At 39.1% G+C, this 10,065-nt stretch overlaps 1 protein-coding gene across 2 annotated transcripts in view; it reads right to left on the minus strand.

Moving 5' to 3' along the window:
• Positions 1 to 9,803, minus strand: part of LOC103141927 (crumbs cell polarity complex component 2) — a 27,425-nt gene extending 17,622 nt beyond the window's left edge. Inside the window, exons 1-4 of one of the 2 annotated variants that reach the window (XM_016674197.1) lie at positions 9,278 to 9,358; positions 2,847 to 2,924; positions 2,229 to 2,752; positions 1,480 to 1,675 (exon numbers count right to left, since the gene is read on the minus strand). In XM_016674197.1, the coding sequence (XP_016529683.1) occupies positions 1,480 to 1,675; positions 2,229 to 2,752; positions 2,847 to 2,863 (737 nt within the window). In that variant the 5' untranslated portion in view covers positions 2,864 to 2,924; positions 9,278 to 9,358. Of the gene's footprint in view, positions 1 to 1,479; positions 1,676 to 2,228; positions 2,925 to 9,277 lie in introns of both variants that reach the window. The other variant, XM_007557752.2, reaches the window with a different exon arrangement.
• Between the last annotated feature and the right edge of the window lie 262 nt (positions 9,804 to 10,065).

Raw genomic sequence — 10,065 nt, forward strand, 5'->3', positions numbered from 1 at the left:
TAGCAATGAATTGTTTCTTTGCCATTAGCACATTTAGCAGCGCGTTGATCAGGGTGATTGACGGTGCTAAGATTCTCCTCCTGGCTCTGATTGGTTGTTTTTGGTGAGGAGCAGCGCTATTATTGCTTCAGACAACAATAGTAACTCAGAGAAGAGTTGGAGGAGACTGATTGTTTCATACAGCCACAACATTATGATAAATTTAGCAAATATTTAAAAAAATATATTCTTATTAAAGTTACTTACTGCAGCTTTAAGTGTGGGTGTGCGGGAGGTCTTGTGGGGTGCATGTGGCTTTAGTATAAATAAAGTGCTTTGGGTGGTCACTATGTCTACATAACATACATTTACAGTTGAAATGAATTTATATTCTGGGAGGAAACCAGAGAACTAACTGCACCTTGCAGTAAAAGAACATGGAAACTCCACACAGACAGATCCCAGCACTACTAACTCTAAATCAACAGCGTCAACTAGAACCACTGAGCAACATTTGTCAACCTCAGTGCAATTAATTGCACCAGTTTCATCTAATTCAATATCCTTGTTGGGCCTTTTGTAATTTGAGGGACTTGAAGTTATGGTGAAATGATCTGGTAGAAAGTGCAGAAATACTGTCTTGAAATACTTGGTATTTCTGGACAGAAATAGCAAGTCTGCCCAGCAGCAGCTAAGGCCTCGACAACCAAGAAAAATGGCCAACAGTCGCAATTTTTTCTTATTTAGCTGTTCGTTGTATGAACAACTAAATAAGAAGAAGTTGACAAATCTTTACAATGAGAATCTAACACAAGGCCAAGTATAATTATTTCACTGTTAGTCTATATATTTTTTTTCATAAGTATTTTGTATGATTGATCTCTGGTGAACAGATTAATAAGAGTTAGCCCAATTACAAATATTCTAATATTGTGTAGTGATAAATTGTCCCAGAAGTTAATGCAATATATGATAATATTGTTGTTTTGAGACCAATTTCAAGTAATAATGATAGTGGCATAACAATACAAGAACATATTCCCTCTTTTTTATTTATAGAACGAATAACATCAACAGAAATAACATCAATAACACATTCTCAAAGATCAATAAAATTTAAATTCTGATAAACATTTAACACTGGAACTGGACAACATTTTAAATATCCAGACATAATAAAAAAAAACTATAGAAACAACAAATAAATAAAAGTCATTATGAAGTGTCTGTAAATAAAACTGTCCTTCAAAAACACAGCTATTTGAGACCAAAGTACCAGACTAAAGATTTTTCTCATCTAGTTTTTGGTAAAAAGAGAGAGAGAGAGAAGACTAAAACAATAAATTGTGCAAATGGAAATTACAGGGTTTGTATTAATTTATCAGGTGATTATTGACTTCTTGCTCAAGCAACAGGTCTAGTCACAGTTAAGGTTGGAGAAAGTCCGAGAACAAAATGTCATGAGTTGAAGCATAAAAGCATAACTTTTCGTAATCTTACCTGTTGACCCCATCATTGCACTTGCCCCTGTTCATACAAGGCATGCTGGCACATTCATCAATGTTGACCTCGCAATCCTGGCCCTGGAAACCTGCCATGCACTCACACGAGTACAAGGCAACATGGTCTTGACAGGTGGCGCCGTTCTGACAGGGAAGAGACTCACACTCATCAATCTCCTCCTCACAGTTGATGCCTGCAGCGTACCAGAGAGAATGAAACAAACATCACACTTCATAATCAAAGAATATGTGCAGCACTAAGCCCATGATAACAGCAGGACTGACAAGTATCCGTCACAGATAAAATGTGTGTTCTCCTCCAAAGGGAACACATTTTCATTCTTTGATGAATTATACACAAGTTAAATGTGGTTTTATAGCTGCTACAAATCTCTTATGAAAAGAACACCAATCCAAACTTTGTTATCAAGTTCAGAATAGATACCTCTGTCTGTTTTGATTCTTTCTCTATGTCACAGTAGAAACTTGTGGTAATATCATGTTGTGGGACTGCATGAGTGGAGTTGGCAGGGGGAATTAGAGATCAATGACTGTGTTGAGTTATTTTGAGTGGTCAGCAAATGTACACTGCTATACAAACTACACACTAACACTATTGTATCAAAGTCTCAGAGCTTAATAGCACTAATTAAAAGCAAAAACTGAATATTACACAAAAGAGTTTATGAAACATTTCATGAATCTATCACATCATTTTTAAAAATCTACATTAAATGTCTACATTACCTTTAAAACCTGGAGTGCAGTCACACATGTAGTGATCCACCAAATCCAGACATGTGCCATTGTTCTGACAGGGTTGTGAGGCACACTCATTTATTTCGAGGTCGCAATGATAGCCCTGAAATCCAGGCACACAGAAACACTGGTAGCCATCAACTCTGTCTTTACAGATGGCTCCATTTTGGCAGGGGTCAGACCAGCACTCATCAATATTCTCCTCACAGTTATTCCCCTGGAATCCAGCAGCACATCGGCACTGAGGGCCCTGGTCAGGGATGTCCAGGCAAGTAGCACCATTCTGACATGTTTCCTCTGAGCAAGTGGCTACATCCTCCTGGCAGTCGTCACCTCCCAGACCAAGAGGACAGTGGCATGAATACCCACTGACTTTGTCCACACAGTTGGACTTAACACCACTGCAGGGGTCACTCTGACATTCATCTACATCCTGATCACATGTGTTCCCTGTGAAGCCATCTGGGCACTGGCAGGTGAACCGATCCGTCCCGAGTTCACTGGTACAGTTGCTGCAAGGTGCAAAAATACAGGGATCGTAGCGTTCATCGCAGTTTTTACCCATGAACCAGACTGGTCCTTTGGTGCACAGACACACATATTCACCCCTGTGGTCGATACATGTTGCACCATTGTTGCAAGGAGACGATAAACACCTGTCTGCTGCTGCTGTGCACAGTAATCCTAAAATGGGGGAAAACAAACAAAATAAACAAATCACAAACTTACAATCGATACATTGTTTTAGTAATAATCAAGTAAAACCAAGTACAAGTGATTGTCTCAGTGCCTTTGTGAGATATTTGATCCCTTAACAAATGATCTTTATCAGTTTTCTAACTCCTGGTGGAACATATGGAATGCCTGCACCTGGAAGGTGTTTTAACCTAACATATGGCAGCAAACTATGCTTTAAAATCAGTCCTTGTTTAGATAAAATTAAAATGAAATAAAGAAATAAACTTAAGTCAAATCAAGATGGAATAAGGTTAAAAATGAAATTTTCTATCACCGGTGTGAGGCTTGATCATCTACAATAATGCAACAAATGTTTGGAATAATAAGTATCTATAATGAATCTGTAGAATATTTGACTTAACTTTCCAATAAGTGAATTAAATAAAGTATTCTATAAAATTCAAATCTACTGAGATTCATACATTGCTGCAGTTAACAACAACTCTGGTACTTTGTTGCATCTCTTCTGGCATCCATGAACTTTTGCAGTTTTCTGAGATTGAAAATGAAAACCTCTATGTCCACTTGTGCATTTCCTGCTAAATGCCATGAATGAGTATCTGGAAGCCCTTATGTTCTAAACCAACCTCAGACTATTTAACTTACAGAGCAGACTTGCTCAGGTATTTTGCTTAGAAATCTGAACTATGGGAGGAAGTTAAGACATGAAAAAGATATGTCCTTCATCACACTAGTATCTTTTTTAGTTATGTTTCACAGTAACAATGGTCTTAACCATCCCCAATTACATAATCTAGTTGAATAAAGAAAACTCCACTGCTTACATTTTGTCTAATATTTACAATTTTAAGGTCATATGATAATTTAAAATTATATGATTTTAATCATATGATTAAAACATATTGATTCTAGATTTATGCCACTTGGATAACATCAGATGATTTTCCTCTGGGCTTTATGCCAAATAAAAATCTAACATTTCTGACATGTTATTGAATAGAATTGTGCTTTTTCAGTGTTTGTCAATGAAATTATAGATAATTTTACAAATATTCTTCAGTCCTACTCTAGGTCCTTACGTTTTAATATTCTACTGCTGGTAATACAATAGTCTGCTTACTGCTGTAACACTAGAGGCTTAGAAACCAATCTGATGATGAAGAATTACAAGCAGCTCTTTTCTGTAGACTTACGTGTAGAGCAGATGGTGTTAAAGGTAAACCTATTACAGTGTCTGTGTCAACAATGAAAGTTTTACCCACTTCATTTAATGTAAGACAGATAATGACAGTCACACACAGAGCAGAGCTCTGTTATGACAGAGGTATTCAGTCATCCCTCTAGATCAGTCAATTCAGGTGATCCAGTCATTTCCACAGTCAAAGGTGTGTAAGATCCAGCACCAAGCCATACTGACTACTTCTAATAACATTTGTAAAAGATTAAATCATTTGCAGTAATGTCAGCACTGGAACATGATAGGATGCCACCTGTACAATAAATCCAGAAAATATCTGAAATATCCTCAGTTGCAGCTTGAAAGTGACTGAAGACAAAAGAGACTCAGGCGGGAAGTGGTATATTACGCTAAATCACAAAGAGTCAGCAGATCCTGAGGAGCATGCAAAATCAATAGCAAGACACCTCCAAGCTTCATGTGACCTTCAAATTAGGGAAACAATTTTATATAGAGAGCTTCAAGGAATTTGTATCCATAGCTGAGCAGCTGCATCCAAGACTTTTATCACCAAGTCCAGAGCAGGCCATTGGCTGGAGCGGTGCAAAGGATCATTGAATTCTAGAGTACTGGAGATGTGAAATTTGGAGCAAGGAGTCCTGGCATTCTGTCTGGCAATTCAGTAGACAAGTCTGGATTTGACTGTTGCCAGGAGAACAACGCTTGCCTGACTGCATTGAGGGATTGTTGAAGTCAGACAGAGTTGGGTTCAGTCTCTTAGTGCCAGTAAAGTGAATCTAATTTTTGTATAATATCAATAAATTTTGGGAAATCTAATCCCCATATGTAGGAACAGTTTTTGTATGGCCCCTTCCTGTACCAACATAACTGAGAACCAGTACACAAAGCAACATGCATAAAACATGGAAGAACCTTTCCTGCACAAAGTCTCTGTCCTGAATCTAATACAACACGTTTGGAGTGAACTGAAGTGAGACTGTGAACCAGGCATTCTTGTCCAACATCATTATCTATAAATAATCATCAAATTTCCCCACATACATACTCCTAAACCTGTGGAAAGCTTTCCCAGAAGAGCTGAAGTTGTTATAGTGCAAAGAGTGGGTTAATGTCATGTTGAATCCCATGGAATAGGATGTGACTCAAATTTATATGTGTGTGAAGGAAATAAACTGAACAAGTCTAATTTAGAGGGAAGAATTTCAACTTACCCATTCAGCCATTTCCATCCTTGTGGTAAAAGCAAAGTAAATCTTGAAGTACATTCTATCCTCAAACCATTCTACTTTTATAATTTCCTGGATCTAAAGGCCAACCTTCAGAGATGAGGCACGTATACGTCAGGCAGGTCATTCCTGACACCTTCCTCTCCTGCCAACTACCGAGACGATTGATTTTTACCACTGTACTGTTGGTTGGGTGGATAAAAGCTTCCCAATTACATGGGAGACAACTAGCTTTTCTGCAAACAACATCATCAACAGCAGTAACAATGCATTTATGTCTTCTAACACCTGCATCCCTTATTTTCTACTGTATGCACTTTAACACCCCCACTTCCTTTCACTGGCATTTCCTATCACTTCCACCTAACACCAAACCTTCCTTCTCACATCACTGTCTCACTTCTCCTCCCCTCACAGCCCTGCTTTTCATACCTCATGAAGCCTGGGAGGTTCTGTGTTCATTATATCACCTACACTTTAAGAACATACAAGCTTGTTGGGGCACATTTTACGTTTGGTCAGAGTTACCCTGAAACAACAGAGTTGATCTTAGCTACCTGAACAAATTCTATCCTGAAATTATTAGAATAGATCTGAATATTATAAATGTTTGACATTCAGGAAGGATATATTTTATGTACAGCTCACTACAAGATTCTATGTTTTGAACTATCTCACCTGTTGTCAAAATACAAGCATAAACTTGAATGTATGAAAGAAAATAATGTATTTTGTCAATAAATTCTAAACAGGATGATGTACACATGTATCCAGGCCCGTGAATCTTTGTTTGTGGGATGATTCTAAAAATTAACTCATCTTTTATATCAGACAAAAAATATTGCTGTTAATGTTTTACTGTGTAATTTTACAAACAGCACCCCATTGACTCCAGTGTCCTCACACAACCTATGTCTGACATGTACGTGTTTTGGCAGTGACAGTTCATGTTTGAAAATCACTATGCACCTTAAAATCAAGATCAGTAATAACAGTTTTAAAATCTACCATTAATACTCCAAAGTCAACAGAGGAGGACTAACACAGGCCACCCGGTCCAAACACCATCACCTCTGTTTTGTTTTCATTAAATTGTAAAATGTTCAAGGCCAACCATGCTTTAAAATTTTCTAGGCATATGAGGAGATGTTTTAAGGAAGAGGCATCCTTTTGCTCAAAGCGAGTACATTTGATAACTTTGCTCTGAGATCAGACTCATTTTAGATTTCTTTCCTCATTGTTGTCCTCTTCTGTCTCCTTCATACCACACAAAGCCCAGATGATTCTCTCTACCAAAGAGGCTGTAAGTCAAATCATGGCCGCCTAATCTCATGACCACTGCTGAAGGGTTCTTAAAGGCAGCAAGGCTTTCCTCACTCCTCACCCCGTCTTCAAGCTCAATCAACCCCTCACACATTCCAGTGCGATGATAATGGCCCCTCCTACATCCACCCACCCGTCCCATCCCAAAGCACTTCATAGATCACTGCTGCGGCCCGACGGAGTTCAAACCTGGCACTGACTGGTACCAGCGTCTCAAACCAGCTGTAACACTAAGCAGAGCTGCTGACTGTTAGCAGGTAGGATGTCGGGATGATGCTCACCAGAAGTCTCTGCATATCTTTTAAGAGGTGTGTGTGTGTGTGTGGGGGGGTGTGTGTGTGTGTGGGTGTATGAGTGTGTGTTTGTGTGTGTGTGTTAGGAGGAGGGGGGAGGGAGGGGCAGCTGAGTTTGACCCAACACATTAAACCCCCCCTGCTATGAAAAGGAGAAACAAATTCACTTTTAAAGTCTTTGATTCTACCTGTTGGGCAAAAAGTATTTTTCATATTTTAATAAATATCCAATATTAAAAAAAATCTCCAAGTACTGAATAAAGCTTTTAACAGCAGCAGTACAAACATGTCTGATCAGTTAGAAACTGGACACTCTGGCTTTAATGCCTCTGGAAGGAGAAATGTCTGTAGTGTTTATTTTATTCCACTAATAGATTTTATAATTTCATATTGGAAATACCAGCTAAAAATTAAAGCTAATTCACCCCATGTCTTATACCAAAAAACTGCAGATATTTAATATTCACTTTAGTTTATGAAAAAGTATCAAATACATGAGTAGATTCTCTGTTACAAAGAACATTTCTTCATCCGAGCAAAAAACTAAATAACTCCAACAATTCTCCCTGAGCTTCTGACTGAGGCTCACAGGAAATGGATGAAAGTTCAAAACAACAAATACACTAAACCTTTTTTAAACTATATCACTTTCTACACCTTTGCAACATGGCCAGTCAGGCCCCATCATCTTCCACAAACCATTTAGACTTTATAGATTACTGAAGGATGTTTCAGAAAAAAGGGATCTGATGAGCAGAGATGGGATTCATCTCACTTTGACTGAAACACCAAAACAAGAAGAATCCAATTTCCAGAGAACTGGTTTGACTTGGACCTGATTTTTTTATGTTCAGTCCTCTGACATCACTCCATTGTTTAAGGTATTAATTTGACATTTAATTGAAATGAATTAATTGGGTTTGAATGGAGTGGAGCTGAACTGAAGCAAACTGAACTGATTCTCTGTATGTGCAGGTGAAAGTAGCACGCTACGTCTCGAAGAAGAATCAGTGCTGTTCCTCCCAGAGACGGGGGAGCCCCAGGATAACGCACGTTAAGCTCAGAGGAATTTTATTGAATCACGACATGAGACTGGCAGCTCCACCAGCCCAGCTTTGTCCTCTGGAGGCTCCACAGCAGGTGGCTGCTTTGTTTTATACAGAAAAAAATTCCCAAATCCTTTTGGACCCAGTCAAAGTCTGAGACGTACATCCTTTTGTCTCCTGTGGAAGCCTTGTGTTTTATTTTGGAGGCAGAATATGGGCCTTGTTTAGAAACCAACTGTTGCTGTTCCAGCAAGGAACTTTAGAGTTTTTGGAAGTGTTTTCTGGAGAGTATATAAAAGTTTGTCCCCTTCAGTGTTTATTTCTTTACAAAGCACTACAGTTTAGCATTTGGATCGTCCTGCTCCCACCAGGCCAAATTCTCTTAGAATTAGTCACAGTTTCACATTGAGAGGCTGAAAATAACACAATTACAGTAATATGTGTTTCTTCCATCTTTGAAGTTGCTGTTGCTCTTTAAGTTGGACTTTGTGAAGGCTAATCATTCTGAATTTAATCAACTTTTTCTGCTTATTTTCTACTTCATATTTTATTTTCCTCATCTCACCACCAAAGCCCTGCCTTTTCCTTTAAAACACCAGAGCTCAGCCCCACGGCTCCCTCCATGCTCCTTAACGTCCATTGACCCCTCTTTTCAGAGCCAAGACAAAAAAAAACTGTGCAGCAGTGCAGATGGATGCCTAACACGTTGCCATGGTGACCCCTAACAATGCCACCCAGATCCAATCAGCGCGTTCAGCGAGCCACCTTTCAAACGAGCCTCAGACTCACACAAACGAAGGTCACGGGAAAAATGGCTTGAGAGGGTTTCATAAAGCTGCTGGGGTTGACTGACCAACCCCCTACACACACACACGCACACACACACACACACACACACACACACACACGCCGTGGGTCAGCACATGCTGCAGATCAACACAAACCATAAAGTTGGTAGGAGAAGTCAAAGGATGTTAAATCTTTTTGCCAGGAGAATATCTATAGATGTTGAAAAAATATTTAATTATTTTTTTTATTTCACAGAGACCTTTCAAAAAGCTGACTAAACAAAAAAAAGGACAACTTTCTTGACTGGAAGAAACTTTTAGTCTTTTAGTTGTCAAACTAGAAAATACTATGATCTCACAGAAAAGTTGTGCCAAACACACAAAGATACTGCAGGTTAAACAAACTTCATTCAACGCCTGGAACCCCGGCTCTGATGTGATGAACGGCTGAAACGACCACGTACCCAGCTTGAACATCATCATTGTGATCAGCACAGTCCTCTGATATCTGGACCAAACTCTGCCAGACTCCATGGTGACCAGGCTGCTGGTGTCTCCAGTCAGTGCAGGCGGATGATGAGAGGCCACCGGTTCTCCATCCAGGCTGCTTCAGGCTAGCTGCAGACAGACAACAGCTCCATGCTGGACCACTGACACTGAGTAGGAGTCTGTGTGAGAGAGTTTTGGAGTTTGTGTGTGTGTGTGTGTGTGTGTGTGTGTGTGTGTGTCTTAAGGGTCCAAGCAGGGATGGAGTAAGGGAGCGTAATCACCCCAGTAGACGAAGAGGGAAGAAAACCAAGGGATGGAGTCAAGGATTGGATTCATTGTTTCTCCTGACTCACTGACAGCTGTAACTGTCTCTGCAGCTCAACGGTGCAGTGGATCTAAATTCAGGCTGCTGCAGAGTGATCACAGAGCTGAGGCAACACGTTACCCAGTTTAGATATGATGGGAGAAATGAAAAGCAAAACTGATTCATTTTCTACTGATTTTGCTCCCCATGTGTTGAATTCATCAGCTTTACAAAAGACACAAATAAGTAAATATAAGTTTGTTTTGAAATATTTAACCTGAGGTAAATTAATGTTGTTCACAAATTTGGAATGTAAAACATTTACTAAGAACATTTATATCCGATAAAATGGAAAACATCAACTGATTTTTCTATTGCAATGTTACGTTTCCTTGGTGATATTTTAGCACCACTTGGTGTTAATCAGTGTTAATTAAGCTCATATCCAAATAGTAGTAT

Source organism: Poecilia formosa, unplaced genomic scaffold (genome assembly GCF_000485575.1).
Source record: "Poecilia formosa unplaced genomic scaffold, Poecilia_formosa-5.1.2 Scaffold91, whole genome shotgun sequence".
NCBI classification, from domain to species: Eukaryota; Metazoa; Chordata; class Actinopteri; order Cyprinodontiformes; family Poeciliidae; genus Poecilia; species Poecilia formosa.